Source organism: Terrapene carolina, unplaced genomic scaffold (genome assembly GCF_002925995.2).
Source record: "Terrapene carolina triunguis isolate 2854851 unplaced genomic scaffold, T_m_triunguis-2.0 Scaffold58, whole genome shotgun sequence".
NCBI classification, from domain to species: Eukaryota; Metazoa; Chordata; order Testudines; family Emydidae; genus Terrapene; species Terrapene triunguis.
Window position 1 is genome coordinate 68,263,765 of NW_020664409.1, and position 17,381 is coordinate 68,281,145.

The 17,381-nt window shown below is 41.0% G+C and overlaps 1 protein-coding gene across 1 annotated transcript in view; it reads left to right on the top strand.

Moving 5' to 3' along the window:
• CPNE3 (copine 3) overlaps window positions 1-16,669 on the top strand; it is a 63,096-nt gene extending 46,427 nt beyond the window's left edge. The window contains exons 8-16 of the mRNA XM_026662904.2: window positions 2,123-2,221; window positions 5,433-5,519; window positions 6,415-6,474; window positions 7,512-7,645; window positions 9,773-9,827; window positions 9,927-9,978; window positions 10,854-10,987; window positions 12,772-13,008; window positions 16,381-16,669. Of these exons, the coding sequence (XP_026518689.1) occupies window positions 2,123-2,221; window positions 5,433-5,519; window positions 6,415-6,474; window positions 7,512-7,645; window positions 9,773-9,827; window positions 9,927-9,978; window positions 10,854-10,987; window positions 12,772-13,008; window positions 16,381-16,491 (969 nt within the window). The 3' untranslated portion in view covers window positions 16,492-16,669. The remainder of the gene's footprint in view (window positions 1-2,122; window positions 2,222-5,432; window positions 5,520-6,414; window positions 6,475-7,511; window positions 7,646-9,772; window positions 9,828-9,926; window positions 9,979-10,853; window positions 10,988-12,771; window positions 13,009-16,380) is intronic.
• Window positions 16,670-17,381: the final 712 nt, after the last annotated feature.

The following is a 17,381-nucleotide window of genomic DNA, read 5'->3' on the forward strand; positions in this document are numbered from 1 at the left end:
AACAATGCTTTAACACTTTTATACACACAGTGGCATGCATAACAGGCTATCTTATAGTAAGTAAAAATGACTTTTTTAGCTTTCCTCAGTATGAATGCCTCTTCACACACTGAGTCGTTCAGTTTGTGTATTCAGCAGTAATGCACAAACCAACTTGCTACACTATCTCATTAATTTATTTCTAAATTGTGTGTGTGTGTTGCGGTGAGTCAATGATATCTTTCTGTACCACAAATGTGAGCCTCTCTCATTTGGAGCTAGCATGCCTGAATTCATCAGCTCTGAGGAGGGAAGAGGGAAACATGGATAATGTTTATGTTGCTACAGGGAGCCACCAAGATTGTTGCATGAGCAGTCAACCTTCTGATCTCAAAAGAAACATCGGGCTAGATGTATTTAATATATCAAAGTCCCAGAAATGTTTTCTGTCTTTAAATAAAAAAGACAATTATGATAACCCTGGATCAAGCTATTATTACCGTTGAATGAAAAAATATCTTCAGTATTAAGAATTCCACCAATTGCTTGAGTAGGTGAACATCTGATTGGCTCAACATAAGAAAGCCTAAAGAATCTGCATCACATCTGCCTGTATATGAAATCTGTTTCTCCATCTGTGATACTGTTGTTGCCTGTATGCAGTATGAATTGGTGTTCAATGCATGTGCATGTATTATATATTTTATTACAGTGGTAGCCAAAATGTGTCTAGGAGCTGTGCCAACAGAAGAAGGCACAGTCTCTGCACTGTAGAGCTTGCAATCTAAAAGGCAGTAACGTAGAAATATTAAATGTGTTATGCAGGCAGAAGCCCAAGATTTTATTAAGGTAGTTATTTTATTTTTTTTTGGTTTGGTCAGAAATGAAATGTTAAAGAAAACATAACTTTATTAATGTGCTAGTGTACAGTATAATGGGGAGTAGGAAAGAAGGGCATGGAGAACAGCAGTATGGCTTAGATTGAATCTGTTTAGGAAAATTTTTGTCCAGGGTCTGTATATTTATCCTGAATAATGGAAAAGTGCTTCAATGGAAATTTTGGAACTAGGAAGCTGTTATTTTAGTAAGTTATCTTACCTATAATCAGAGCAAAAAATAATTCATAAACAGAGGTGGTTAGTGCAATGTCTGTTTAAATATACAAACTTAATTCAGAATTCTAATTAGGACATTCTGGAGAACATTCATAGCCTGTTCATTTTATTACTTTTTATATGTATGTAAGCAGGTTCTTCACAAAAGTTAAAATAACAATGGAAAACTAGAGCTGGGCTAAATAAACTGACAGTCTGCCATCCCACCCCATTAAACAAAAAGAATAACCCAAGAAAGGAAGAGCAAGTGAGAAAGGAAAGGCATTAAGGTTAAAGTTGAATTGATTTGATCAGTAAAGTCTTACCATTGAGCTATAAATACAGGTAAAAAGGGATTTTAGCCAACATACTATTTCTGAGGAAGTTATGAATTTACAAATAATTAAGACTGCTGGTCTTGAGAGAACTCTCAAGTCTAGCTTCCGTTATCAGCAGTGAAAGGTACTGAACTCTGTCTCTGAGCCCCTCTATGGATTAGTAATGCAGTCCACTTGCTTTTGCTCTCCTGCTAACCACCCAGAACCTGACTTGAAGTACTGATCATCCACATCTCCCACTGAAATCAATAGGAGTTGAATGTCAGTATCTCTGAAAATCAGGCCTCCAGTCTATAATGGCAGAAGGGTGCACAGACTAGGCACCATGGAGTGACTTTTCCTAAAAATGATCAGAATAAATTAGTAGTATTAGCCCTTACTAATCATATTGGACCTGATCCTGTAAAATGCTGAACACTTGATGCTCATTGACTTCCATGGAAGATGAGGATGCTCAGCAGCTTGGAGGATTTGGTCCAGTAGAAGGTAGGACTCACTTATCTTTCTGCAGTTGGTAAAGCCTAGCCTTCAGACACTTGTATATATGCCCCACTAATTTAAATCTATGGCATAGGGCAAACTTCTGCCATGCTTGAAATCCTAACAGGGAAAAAGGCAGGTTTTTTTTATACATGGTTTTAGAAGTGTCATTGCAACATCACTTCGGTAGAGCGTTGGCTATTGCTAATCCTCGATAATGCTTCATTTTAGGTAGAGTGCTATGATTATGACAATGATGGGTCTCATGATCTCATCGGGAGTTTTCTAACCACAATGTCAAAACTGAAGGAAGCTTCTCGATCCTCACCGGTAAGTCCAAAGCCTCTAGGTTTCTTGAGCATTTTTATGAAATTGCTTTATTCATTTTGAGCAAAGACTACAAAGTATCTTTGTGAATATTTAACTGCCTTATGGCAGTTGGCATTTCCATTATAAATCCACTTTTACAGGCTTTAATATCTTTGTTGTTTTTTGTAACGGCATGTGTCTGAAAATCCAAGTTGTCGGGCCAAATTAATTTCACCAATCCCTAATCCTCAAAATGCAGAATACAGTATAAATTTCACTGCTGTTAAAAGGCCAAAGCCTGAAGTTATTGTGTCAGATTTTACTTTATCCTTAATTTTCAGGTTTGGTTCTTGCTCACTTTATTAAGTAATTGAATAAATCTGAATGAAGACTTTAAGATTTAGCTACTAGTGCACAGAAATCAACCTAGTGGTTTCATTTGTTTGGGTCTTTATTTCCTTTCTTAAAAAAACTCCGAAACCACACTATCCCATATATTTTGCTATGAAACGTTAACAGTGCTGTAAACCTTGTAACATGGCAGATTGCATCCTCATAAATTTCATTAAAGGCCACTCAGCTACCTTAGCTTAGAATCTCTTTATTTTTATTGACTTGTGTCCCAAGCAATATTCTACCATATTTTTTTCTAATTGCACATAAGTTGAGGAATAGTTCAGTGATCAGGTACACTGCATGCAGGTTTGGAACCTAAAAGCATCCTAAAGTATTGTATGTGTACTGAATTCTTCAAAGCTACTAATTATAAATATTTAACTTCTAATGTGTTTATATTTTATAATCACGGCCTTAATGGTTGTTTCTGAAGACTTCCTGAAACTGAGCAAAGGACAATCTAACACTTCCTTTTACAGCACTGGTAAATAATTTCAGCAAGTGATTGCTCATATGTAATCTGCTTCTTAGAGATTTCTAGTGCTTTTTCTCATCTTGCTAGATTCTCGGAAGCAGGCTGGCATTTATACAGCTTTTCCCCACAAGCAAAGTAGTGTGCATCTTGCTATAGTAATTAAACTACACAAACAAATACTGAAGGGCAAGGATGAAACAGTTTAGTCCACTCCTTTGCTATAGCATATGAAGATTTTTCTGTTTCATAAGTTAATTATTTAAATAAAATACGGTACCATTTTAATGAACCAATTATTGCATTAGGGCCAAAACTGAAGCATACTTCTGTGTGGCGTTTATATAAAAAAAAAAAAGAAAAAGTGCGCCCACACTCTGTAAGACCCTAATCCTGTGAGATAGTAGCTCCCTTTGTGCCACCGAAGCACACTGTACGATTGATTTGATGTGAATCAAAATGCTCCATCCTAATCTGTCCTCTGATAACCTAGGCTGCTATCTTCTGCTTTAAAAAAAAAAAAGTGTGATGTTAAGATGTAATCTGCATATGCTTCTTTTGAAAATGCTTCAAGAAAGCTCTTCCTTATGTGTATTTTCTTGACCACACATTGGCTGTATCCAGTCAAAGAGAGCCATCCGTGTGCCAGAATGAGACTGGCTGAGAATTAAAGCTACAAGACAACACCGAGGAAATATTAAGCTCCAGAAATCTCTTGCTTAAAAAGAACTGGGACTCAATCCTGCAAAACTTTACTTATTGGCTTCACTAGGACCATGTCTGACATTAAGCATTTCCTGTGTGAATAAAGCTGGGTGGTAGGTCCTGTAAAGTGGAATTTAGTAAGACCCTAATTCTCATTTTAGTTGTGCCCATGTTAATCCTGGAATTACTTCAATGAAATCATTGTATTTACTTGATCTTAACACCAGTGTAACTGAAAAGAATCTGGTGTTAAATAAGATGCAGACTGTGCTCCACAAATTAAGAAAAGGCTGAGAGAATTCTCTGGCGAGAGCCTGCTTGATTAGAATGGTGGCGGGAGGACATACGAATGAAAATTATAAGTTTTAACAAAAATCCACATGGTGGTTGGAGTTAATACATTTTCACAAAAGACTTCTTTTTAATTTTAAGACAGAGTTAAATATGGAAAATTTAATCAGGAAATTACCTGGCTGTTTAGATTAGCCTCTGTGATAAAGTACCACAATTTGTTTCGGTTCTAATTATGTCTTACCGTTGTGTTCTATCCATGCTGTAAACCAACAACAAACAGGAAATAATCTTATAGAATAAAATATTGCAATATTTAATGTCTTGTTGCATTACAGAAACTGTTTGTAGATTGTTACTCTCAACATATCTCCACTGATTCCAGTGGAGGGAATATTTTTCAGGCAAGCCCTTGGTACGTGCCTGATACTGAGCTCCCCTTTTTCTCACTGTGGAAGCTAAGGGCGCTTAGCACTTTGAAGGATTTGGAGCTCAGGTGTTTCCTGACTGACTTGAGAATGTACAAGAGGCTTGTTTTTGCAAAGATTTTTTTTACTCAACAAATTGTTGGGTTTAACCTCACTGGTTGAATGAAAACATTGACCTGTGGCTTAGGAAGCAATGGAACCCCAAACCACTTAAGAAATCAGTTTGAACGCTTAGAACGTGTGGCAGAAACACACACTTATGACCAGTGCTATTGAATACCCAACTCGGTGTTTGCTAGAGACAAGTAAAGGATGAGGACTAGCTGGCTGAAATCCAATTTCCATAAAATGGAAGTGATGTTGGGAAGACGGAAGCATCAGTGAGCTACTTTATAGGAGAGTGTGTGCTCCTGCCATTTGTTACTGGAGCTTGCAGTCTTGGGTTACTGTTGAATCCTCAGCTGCTTTTGAGCAACCCTATAGCAGAAGAGAACTGGGTGGTTTTTTCATCTGTTTGGCAAGGAAGATGCAACCATTCTTCTCAGATGCAGATCTTGCTACCTTGTCCCATGCCCCTCTTGCCTTCAAAATAGCTGCAATGTGCTTTACTTGGGGCTATGCCTTAATCCAGCCTAGTACTTGAAGAGGGACCAGAACTTTTGAATTCACTCCCTCCCTATGATGATCCCCAAGAGCTGCGCAAAGCCTTTCTCTTCTGAAGCTTTATGGGAGAGAAGGTACAAAGAGGGCTGATACTTGTGCCTGGCCTTTAGGGTTTTTCTTTTCTAGTTCTGAGGAGGATGGGTTTGCTTTTGTTTTACAGCCAATGACTGCACTTTCAATGTAAAGCAAAGGTACTTAAAGCTCTGGATAGGTATTACTTAAATGTATTGCATAAATTGTACTGATTGTAATCTTGTTGTTTTTTCCATTCCCTTAGGCTGAATTTGAATGTGTCAATGAGAAGAAGAGACAAAAGAAGAAAAGCTACAAAAATTCTGGTGTCGTGAGTGTGAAACACTGTGAGGTCGGTACTCAAGGTTTTTATTTTTTAACTCCTATTGAGTTTTCTTTATTTACAAATATCCAGGTACAACATCTCTGATCTAACATGCCTCAACCACCCCAAGTGTAAGTAACAGTAAAATGTATGAAAACTGCAGAAAGATTTGAGTCTATAAGATGATAGTATAGATACAAAATTCTTTGAATGTTGTAGAAGCAGTACCGTGACAAAGTAAAACATTATTGCTTTACATAGAATCAGAATACAATTAATATTACTACTGTAATTTTCTATAGAGAGCTTGACTTAGTTTTCTATACAGGAGATTGCAAGCAAGTGAAAGTTACTGTTTTATAGAAGGTCTTTTGGTTTAGAAATAGATGTTTAAATATCAAACATCCATAACCTTATTTTCAGTAGGATGATCTTATTAGTTAAAGTAAAGGAATTCCTCATCAAATATCATCTTGAGTGGGAAGTGGGGGTGTTCAGGTCCTAAATAATAAAACAGCCTTCTGAAATTCTATTTGCATGTATCATGGAATGACAAGGGAAGTGGTGATTTGCATTGTCTTAAACACAAAACGCACTAAACTTCCTAGCAATTAATTAATAGGTACCATAGTATCAATTTCCTTACTAGCTGAACACTGGCTAATGTAAGAAATAGTTCCCTGATATGAATTTTCTCCATGTACCCAGATCCTGTTTAAATGTAATTATAAGGGGCCCAATACTGGCACACACAGTGCATAGTACCTTATTTATTGAATACTCTCAGTGAAATCTAGAGGCACTGCTTGTGGAGTAAAGGTACTGCTTTACATCAGTATGGGAAGCAAAACTAGGCCTTCAGGGAATTAAGAAATTGCCTCAGTCTTTTGGGTTTTGCTGAAACCAATGCGTTTCCTTTTAGATTATAGTGGAATGCACATTCCTTGATTACATCATGGGAGGATGTCAGCTGAATTTCACTGTAAGTACTTTATGTGTACAAAATTGCTTTATTTTTCAGCGTAAGCTGTAATGTGTTATGGATTCTCTTAATCGCATGTTTATTTTTGTAGCAGATGAAGCATAAGCCCATATTTCCAGAGGCCCTCTGGCCTGTTTTTTAACTGTTACCTGGAAAGTTCTGAAATATGATAGACTCCTAACATCAGACATGAGTTCTGAATCTTCAGATGTGCCCAGTCAGTGCTGGATATAACTGTGTGGGCAGAGACCAAAGGAGTTTACCATTCCCTGTTGCTTGGGTTTGTTTTACACCATCTCATCACAAGTGTAGTTTGCTTGACAGCCATTAAGCTGATCTAATCTGGGAATGTTTGTAGTTCTGTTCACTCCTAACACATCCATTACACCTGGGGGTGGTCATGTAGAGCTTGTTATGGTAGGTCTACATCTGCCAAGGATTTCCCCATGCCAGAATAATCTTCAGCTGCCTATATAGGATGGCTTCAAGGCCCCTATGCACAGCCTGAGCAACATAGATAGACCTTAACATGGGATCAGACCCTTAAATGGTTTAATTCACAAAACTGGTACAACACAGGCAGTAGCAATGTAAGCTTTTTGCACCCTAGCAATGTTCCTCAGCCCTCAACCAGAGAAGATCAGTGTCTGTGGCTGGTCTGTCAGCAAGGATCTGTTAATTTTTAACTGTTGTGGTATTCCTTGAGTAGCTTCCACTTGGAAGGAGGCTGAGACTATTTCACAACCATGGAGAAGATGGTGAATGCTTTTGTTTAAGACCTATATAAGACAGCAGCTGATAGGCGGAAAGCCAACCAGTCCCCATGGGGGAACCACAGCTTCATGATGTTTGAGTAGGGTACATTCTTTAAACAAGGTTCTAATGTTCAATAATATGGTATAAATATGGCAGCTGACAGATGATTACATGTACCAGTTCTTACTGTTTTTGTCAGTTTTTAATTTTGCCTGAGATTAGGAACCCAGTTTCCCCTCACTGCTAACTGATACAAATGCCTCAAATGCTACCTTTGACAGGTGGGGATAGATTTTACTGGCTCCAATGGGGACCCTCGCTCACCAGACTCTCTACATTTCATCAGCCCTAATGGGGTTAACGAATACCTGACAGCCATTTGGTCTGTAGGAATGGTCATTCAGGACTATGATGCGTAAGTTTTAACTTATCTCATTTTCAAATGCGTGTTGTAGAATCTGGGCATGTAAGTATTGCAGACACCCATAAACAGCTCATAATAAAAGCTGTAGAGCTGAAAGTACAAGAGCATGCATAAAAATCCTTTCACATTTTCCCTTCCATTTTATTCTCTCCTCTTTGAATGAGCTCTCACCCTTTGCTGGGGGAGACCGGGGAGAAAGGGTACAGTCTATTTTGGCTTGTGTGTAGCTGCATTCCACTTGACTCTGCATAAGGTGGTCTAGGCATACTACAGATGGACGTACCTGAGTGACGTTTTCCCTAAGTGAATGGAGGTGCAAATCTGTCAATTTAGCGATCTCTGAGATTCCTTGGCAGAGCCAGGAGGTGGCAGTGCAGAGATTATCTGCTTAAATACCAAGAGTGTGTTCAGGATACAGGACACGGATATGAAGACAGTCTGTTCTCCATGGAGCTTACAGTCTGGGATGCAGTGGAGAAGTCACATTGGGAGACCCAGAGAACAAGTGTAGGGGTTTATGGTTTGTTTTTAATCTTGAATCTCTTTTCTAACGTGACGTGGAGGATTTTCATGAGTACAGTTTGTGGGCATCATGGAAAGTCAGTATTTATTAATAATAGAAGGAATTTGAATAATGAGAGGTGGGGCCTGGGACTGGGACATGTGTCCAATAATATCTCCTCGTTGACCTAGGATGATATTCCCTTGAGAGGGCCCAGAATTCACCAATTTCAGTACAATCCGTTCCTCAGTCAGTATCTTACCCTTAGGGGCATTCTGTGCCAAAATATTAAAAATTCTGCGCACAATATTTTAAAATTCTGCAAAATCCTGCAAATTTTGTTTGTGAAATAAATGTGGGGTCTCCAATATGGCATTGGTGAGCACAGGCCAGTGGCTTGTTGTTGGAGATCACTCTGCAGATTCCCCCTTCTTGCCCCCCCCCCCCCCCGGACATGGACTCAGCGGTGAAGCTGCACCCAACCCTGACACCATGCAAGGACTGGTCCTGCCCCAGAAACACCCCAGGATCCTACCCTGCCATGCCAAGTGCACCAGGTGTGGGCAGGCAGGCTCAGCCCAGCGGGATCCCAAGTGTGGAGGGGCTTAGTGTGGGGGATCCTAGTGTGGGTTGAGAGAATTCTGTGGGAGCAATCTGTGTGTGGATGGCTCAGTGGGGGATCTGGGTGCTGGAGGGATCTGGATGCACAGGGGCTTGTTGGGGAGGTTATGGGTGCAGCGGTAATGGGACTCTACAGGGGGGTCCAGGTGAAGGTGGTTGGGGCTCAGTGGGGGGGGGTCTGGGTGTGTGGGGGATAGAGCTTGGTAGGGGGGTCTGGGTGTGGAGGGTTGGGCGGGGGGGGTCCAGATGCTGGAGGAGTGGGGCTCAGTGGGGTGGGGATCCAGGTGCAGCTGTTCGGGGCTCGGTGGGGTGGGTGGATGCAGTGCAGGGGAAGAGGAAGTCCTGTCCTCCCCAGCCCAGCCGGGACTAACAGCTCAGCCCAGCGCAAGGTGGGAGCCACCAGCCGGGTCTTCCCCAGTCCCGTCCCTTGCCCCACAATGATTTACCTCTCTGACGGCTGCCCTGGCACCCAAAACATACCGCTGGGGACGGTCGCATGACCGCTCTTATGGCTTCCCTTTGCTTCCCTGTCAGAAAGTCATTTTTCTGCAGGGAAGCAAAGAAATCTGGGGGGGACATGAAGTCTGCATATGTGCAGTGGTGCAGAATTCCCCCCAGGAGCAATATCTCCAAACTCAATGGGCTGCGCACTTGACAGTCTGTGGTAGGTAGTAGCTGCTACAGTTTTCGTGGCTCAAATTATCTCATGACAAATGCTAAACAAAAACCAGCAGAGCATTTGCAACCATAACACATTTTCATAGTAAGATTTTAAAATGCTAATTTCCTAGGTGCCCTGCTGACTTGGACATAAAGAAATTCTCCCTGCTGACCTGATTTGGCCTTTACACAGGGGAAATTTCCACTTAACTCTGCCTGTTGATTTCTAATAAACAGCTTTATGATTATGACTAGGATTAGCTAAATTGTTTTGAATTGTGAACAGAGTCTAAAGGGAAACAACTACTTCATTTTCTCTTAAATTGCTTTTTCAGAGATAAAATGTTTCCAGCCTTTGGATTTGGTGCACAGATTCCACCTTCCTTTCAGGTAACCAAATGTGTAAATTTGCTACCTACACAATCTAAAACAACTTACTCAAGGACATGTGCATGTGTAAACCTGAACATCTCTTCCATGTATTGACAGGTATCTCATGAGTTTCCATTAAACTTTAACCCATCAAACCCATTCTGCGCTGGTAAGTCTTAGTAACTATCACAAGAGTCTTAAAGAATCAAATACCTGGAAAGTCTTGTTTCTACTAGGTACTGCTTAACCGCCCCATGGTACTATGTTTAATCTGGCACCATTAATACAACAGCAGTAAAGGTTGTGGGAGTAGATGTTAATTTGTATAGAAAAGTCTCTGATTAGAAGAAATGTGTGACCTATTCAGAATATGGACTTCAAAATTCGTGAAGAGGTGGGAAGGAAGGAGATGCTCTTTGCTAATCAGAGCATTTGTGAGGCTTCTGATTAAGCAGGCTGATTTAGTTAAATAGACAAGGAACTTCAATCAGTAACCAGGCTAGAATTTCCTGCTATAGATCCTCACTTGTGTGAAGTAGCCTTTGGTTCTTTTTCTTATTTGAAATTTCACAGCACACCTACCTTGGGGTAGCAGCAGTGTAGGCTTCTCCCATACTGCCAGGCCAAGGTACCTCATTGCTGGTGTGGAAGGGACCACCCCTAGGAGTGAGAAGGTGGTTCACTCTCTGACCATTTAGTCTTTGCCTCTCTGCTTAGACTGCTAACAAGGACATGTGTTCTAAACTGAGCAGAACTGTTATAAACTAGGTAGCCAGATTTCAGGATCGTGATATTTGACCATCTAGACAACCTTTTTAACCTTGACATAAAGTCAAGATTAGCTCTTGTGAAAGGCTATGGCCTGATAAAAGGCCTCTGTTCACCTAAAACATACAACTTCCTTTATCATTATCTTAATTTTAAATAACTTTGTACTACTCTAGATGTCTGGCACCTAAGGAGGTGTCAGGACAGTTGAGTGCCTCAGAATAGCAATGCAACATTAACATGAAATATTAAGACTTAACCATTTGTTTTCTTAAGGAATCCAAGGCATTATTGATGCATACCGGGCCTGCCTTCCTCAAATAAAATTATATGGGCCAACTAATTTTTCTCCAATAATAAACCATGTGGCTAAATTGGCTGGTGCAGCTGCACAGCAACAGACAGCATCAGTAAGTACTTTATTTTAGTGTACATGTTCCCCTCCTTTATTCTTTCTTTCCATGCAATATACTACTCATATCCCCTCTGTGTGCTTGGAAGTGTGCCAATCTTATTTGTTATCAACTTACCCTGTGAAGTTGCATTTGGTACCATTAAGCTTTATGGATGCCACAGCTTCCTCACAGATTGTGCATAACAAGAATCTTTCATCCAGATGAAGCTTATTTTCTGATAGGAATGTCAATTAAAAAAAAAAAATACTTGGCATTTTGTAGCACTTTTCATCCAGGACATTCAGAGCACTTTACAAACATTAAGAATCTAGTTCTGCCCTGGAATACACACACATTTTAGGGCAACATTTAGCCTCAAGTGAGAGGGGCAAGTGTAATCCTCATTTTACTTAATGTGACCAAGACAGGATTGCACGAGAGTCATGTAAGACTAAAACTGGCCAGTATAAACAAGTCATTGTTTGTATGAAATTTTAGTTTGTACTGACTTCGGCTAGTGCTTTTTATGTAGCCTGTTGTAAAACTAGGCAAATATCTAGATGAGTTGATGACCCCCTTGAAGACCTCTTCATACCCCCAGGGGTATGCATACCCCTGCTTAAGAACCACTGCTCTAAACTTTTCCACTTTGTTCCCAGAGCTCAGACGGCAGCACTGCTGTGAGTTAGCTGGAACCTGGAAAAGAACTGTCAGTATTAATATGCAAATGAGCACACTAACCATGACATTTTACTTTGGAGATAGGGTTGCCAGTTCTGTTTGGACGTATTCCTGGAGGTTTCATCACATGACATAATGTTTAATTAAAGTTTTAATCTTTAATTCCTGGAGATTCCAGGACAGTCCTGGAGGGTTGGCAACTCTATAAATTGGACATCTTGTAATAGTAATAGGGCCCCATTGTGTTGGGCATTTTTCTGTCTTAGAAAAGACACTGTCTCTTCTCTGAAGTGCCTCCAATCTAATGAGACAAACAGATAAGTTGAGGATGTGGATACAACATATAGGCAAAAGAGCATGATGAAGAATTGGCCCAGCTTCATTAGTTACATGTATTGTAGAAATGTTTGGTTTGTGTTTTGTTTTTAATTGAGGTTAGAAGGATTAGGAAAAGAGATGGGGAGGAAGAAGAATGAGCACAGCTTATCAACTGTCCAGTCATGATCAGCAGGCTGGGTTTCGTAGACATCATGGCAAATGTGGAGCAAGTAGAGCTGGAGGGAGCTATAGAGGAGGAAGGACAAAGTGGTGGGGAACAAGTAGTAGTGTGAAGAGGGAGAAAGAGCAATGAGACAAGGTAGAGAAGAGATATGGAGGGAGCCAAGGGGGAGCTATTGGAGAGCATATCTTGGTGAAGATTAATTATAGTTTAAGTCCAGGCTGCCTGAAGTTCCTAAAAGAAACTAGATAAAAGTGTGAAAATCGAAGTTTAGCAAATTTATGCAGGTCTCAATTTAGCTGCAGTGGTTTGTCCCTGGAACTGAATCCCTGCCCATAGCAAGCGGGGTGGTGAGATGGTGGCAACCCACCAAAAAGAAACTTGAATGGAGTTTACTTGTAACAATGGAGACGTGCTTTGCAGGGAGGGAGAGTTAGGGTTGGGTTTTTTGGACCAGGCAGAAGAGACCTGAAACAAGTTTAGATGCTTGATTGCAAAGAATAAGCTTCACATATTGAAAAGTTACCATTCTATGCCCTGTAAACCTGTAGTATGCATGTATGCAATATTATCTCTTCTGCTGTTCTCAATTGTAACAAAGTGCATATTGGTTTGACAGCAATATTTTGTGCTCCTTATCATCACGGATGGTGTGATAACAGACCTTGATGCAACCAGATCCGCCATAGTTAATGCCGCAAAGCTTCCCATGTCCATTATCATTGTTGGCGTTGGAGGAGCTGATTTCAGTGCCATGGAGTTTCTTGATGGTGACAATGGAAGTCTCAGGTCCCCAACTGGAGAGCCAGCCATCAGAGACATTGTCCAGTTTGTGCCATTTAGGCAGTTCCAAAGTGTAAGTATCATTCCTTACTGAATATGTACCAGAGAAGTACACTAGATTGCATAGCATGTGAAATAACTTGTGGTCCTATTTCCACTGTGGGTTTATATATGGACTGGCCCTGGAATGAGGTCTGAAGCCTCCTGAAAACACACTCTCAGCTAGCAGTGAGGTATGGCTTTCGTATCAGCTGCTAGGAAGAGATGAAAGCCTACCAGCTCATCCGTGGAACTCCCAGTAAATCATTTTGATCAAAAAAGGTGACCTGTTCCCAGTTTAGCAATCTTCTCTCACCAGTCTTTTCAGGACATGTCATTTATAAATCTACTTCAGAACTGATATGCAGTTCAGCATAATCAAACCAATGCTGGTGTCCTGTCGGAGGAGAAAATGAGCATGTTTCTGACTTCACCTAAGATTATTTCCATTTTAGTCAGTGGAGTTGCCTGGCTGTAAATCTGGATTAAGATTAGAATTGAGCCCTGTGTGCATGCATTGGATCATTTGATAAACAAATTTTTGTGTGTGAAGGTGAGGGAGTCATTTTCTGATATATAGGTGCCCCTGCTGGGGTAGTTTTATTAAAGCAAATAAAACCCTCTTTGCAGAGACACAAACAAAATGGTGGGGAAGCTCTATTTAGTGTGCAACCCCCCAATAGATGGAATCCAGCATAGAAATACTGTTGACATTGGGTCATATAGTCATCTTAAATTTCATATCTTTGCAAAGATATATACAAAAAAATAATTTGGGGAAAGTAAAACTGACAGATAAAACAGCTCAGCTTCTAAGGTGCTCACTTCCTAGTTCTTGTTTTTGTATATTTTATGCTCTGTTCTATCCCCCCGGCCCCTCATGGTAAAAAGCTCATATTAAAATAATGCACCAGTTTTCCTTGATTTCCACTATTTGTTCAGGCATATTGATGTTGGGGAAGGTAGTAATCTGCAAAGATTACTTAAAGTGCCATCCTTAGTTGGAGACTGAAAAGTGCGTTAAACTTTGGCAAGCAACGCTCTAACAGCAGGATTTTCAGGAGTATAAAAAGGCTAAAAAGCAAAAAAAATGGTGGTAGCTGCTAAGGCTAAAGCCCTGGAAGGGTTATATGCCTGTCTTGAAATGAAGAAAGGCGAGAGAGAAAAATATATAGACTGGAAAAGACCAGTGATAAGAGAACTAAAGACATTGGTGAGATCAAAGTACTTAAAGATGAAAGTGGAAATACGTTAACCAATAAGACCAGATTAAGGAATGGTAGAATAATTACTGTTAAAGGTTTATGATTGAAGAGCATCCAAGAGAATCATGCCATATGATAAAACCAAACAAGGTTCTGGTGGTACCAATCCAAGAAGAAGTTGTAGAATCATTGAGCAACATAAAAAATAAGAGAGCTCTCAGCCCCAATGGCATACCAGGAGAAATATGGAAGTGCCTGGGGCAGGTAGGCATGAACATATTGATACAATTGTTTAATTTCATTATGAGGACTCAGCTGATGTCTGGAGAAAGAGCACATTGTTACCACTATTTAAGGGAAAAGGAGACATACAAGACTGTGGTAACTGCAGCATTAAACTCATGAGCCACACCATGAAGGTCTGGGAGACTGTTATTCGTAAGAGACTGAAGAGAAATAAAAGTCAGTGACAATCAGTTTGGATTCATACCAGGCAAGTCAACAATGCTGTCTTTATATTTTTTCCACAAGCAATCTTAATGCAGAGAAGAGGAGAAACCCTTTACGTAGTGTTCATTGTTCTTGAGAAGGCTTATGACCACCTTCCGAAAGAAGTCATCTGATGGTGTATGAGAATGAAACTGATACGTGAAGACCATATCAGACTCCTCTAGGACATGTACACTGGTGCTGTTACCGCAGTTAGAAGGCCAGTCAAAGAAACTGAAAAATTTCTAATAAAAGTCAAAGTACATCAAGGCCTTTTGTTCACATTGGTGCTCGATGCACTTTAAGAAAATATCCACAGAGTAGCGTGTACTTTGTGCAGGTCATGTAATGTTCGTAGGGCAGAGCAAAAATGAAGCGGACGAAGATTTAGAGTGATGCATACTTGAAAGAAATTACATGAAAATGAGCAGAAATAAAACAGTATATGGTCTGTAGATTCGCTGATAGTCTCGTCATCTTCCTGAAACGTAAGGGGACCAGCCACTACCAAAGGTATAGAAGTTCAATTACTTAGGCGAGATAGTACAGGATAATGGTAAACTCCATGACTAACTTATAAGCAGAACAGGACAGGCATAGACTAAATGGAAAGAAGTAAGTGGAGTGGCCTGCAATAGGAGGATGCCTATTAACTTGAAAAGCAAGATCTACAAGATGGTAATTAGCCCTGCACTTTTGTATGGCTGTGAATGCTGGGCACTGAGAGAGAGACACGAGCACGTCTTGAATGGAAATGAAAATGTTCAGATAGATGCATGGAGTTACAAGGTTGGACCATATTCAGAATGAGCAAATTATGGGAAATGAGAAGGTGGTCCTAGTTATACAAAAGCTGAAGAATCGAGGCTTGGATGGTTTGGGCATGTGAAAAGAAGATTGGAAGAATATCTAGGAAATGGTGTGTTAAACTTTGGTTAAACTAGAAGTAGAGAGTAAGAGAAGCATTTAGAAGACCCAAACCGCTGGATGTTATATGAAAGTATTTGATTAGCTGTAGAGTTTCCAAGGAACTGCTTGAAGACAGACTGGAATGGAAAAGAAGGACTCAAAAAGCCAACCCTGTATATATCGGATTGAAACTAGAAGAAAGTTGTAGATTAATTTGCCAGTTAGTGCAGTGCAGTCATGATTACTCAGGTATAGAACTGATGTGCTCAAATCTGGTTTTCAATTACACAAGCTTTCCTTTTTCTAGTATCACAGGTTTGATCTTGAAATACAAACTAACTATACCTTGGAGGAATTGCACTGTAGAACAAGCAATGCATTTACTGCAGATGAGGGTTGGGACAGTAGGATGTGGATGAAAACTCACTTAACCAACCTCAGCTGCTTAACTTCTGTCACTTTAACCTTGCATAGCAGAGATTTTATTGACATGGCTAAAAATTTACTCAGTGTATTTTATCCTGGTGGATCCCAAAAGACTTTATAAACTGCATATGCCACACAAAGGCATCCTCCACTGCAGAGGAGGGAGGCAATCAGCTGCTTCGCAGCATGCTACTTAATAGTAGGAGTGGAAGGGTAAAGGTGGGCGGGGAAGCTTTTTTCCAAAGGCACTGTAGCAAATTCCTGTGAGAAATGCTGTAGATTCTCTGTTTGGACAAATTAACAGATGACACCTAAACTTTTAAGGTCTCCTCTGACCAATGGTTAAGACTGAAGTTTGATGTTCTTTTTTTAATAAGGCTCCCAAAGAAGCTCTGTCTCAGTGTGTCCTGGCAGAAGTGCCTCAGCAAGTGGTAAACTACTTCAGCACGTACAAACTGCAGCCTCCCAAGAATCCTGCCGCAAAGTGAGAGAGCACTGAGTGGGAGAGGCGAGTGAGGCTAACCCAGTTGGGATTCCTGCAACTTCTGCATGTCAATGGACTTGGATCTTGACTTGTTTTGTATTTTATTTTTATTTGTACATTGATTCATACATGTTAATGTCTGTTTGCTTTTGCATGGAAACATGTACTTTGCCAGTTTTTTTTTTTTTACTTGAGACAAAGATGTGTCCCTGTTTAATACTCATGTTGATTGATAAAGGCCCCAGCTGGGCAAATTTGGTAGAAAATAACATTTCAAGAAGTAAGCTGAATACGAAAATTATGAACAGTCTGTGCCAAGTTGTTGGGTGTGGTGCTGCTGCTTTGTGCTGCAGGGCTGATGTAATAAGGTCATCAAGCTGGCTGAACTGCTCCAGGGAGAATCACCCAATGTGCCGTGGTTCTTCAGTATTGTAGAGCTGATGTAGCAGGGAGTGTTTACAGCGGGGTGGGCAAACTTTTTGGCCCAAGGGCCACATTGGGGTTGCAAAACTGTATGGAGGGCCGGGTAGGGAAGGCTGTGCCTCTTCAAACAGCCTGGCCCCCACCCCCATCCGCCCCCTCCCACTTCCTGCCCCCTGACTGCCCCCCTCAGAATCCCTGACCCATCCAACTCCCCCTGCTCCTTGTCCCCAGACCGCCGCCTCCTGGGACCCCCACCCCAACTGCCCCCCCAGGGACCCCACCCCCGTTCCAACCTCCCTGTCCCCTGACCTCCCTGACCCCTATCCACACCCCCGCCCCCGACAGGCCCCCCAGGACTCCCACGCCTATCCAACTCCCCCCGATACCCGCCCCCTGACCCCTATCCACACCTCCGCCCCCTGACAAGCCCTCCGGGACTCCCACACTTATCCAACCCTCCCTGTTCCCCGG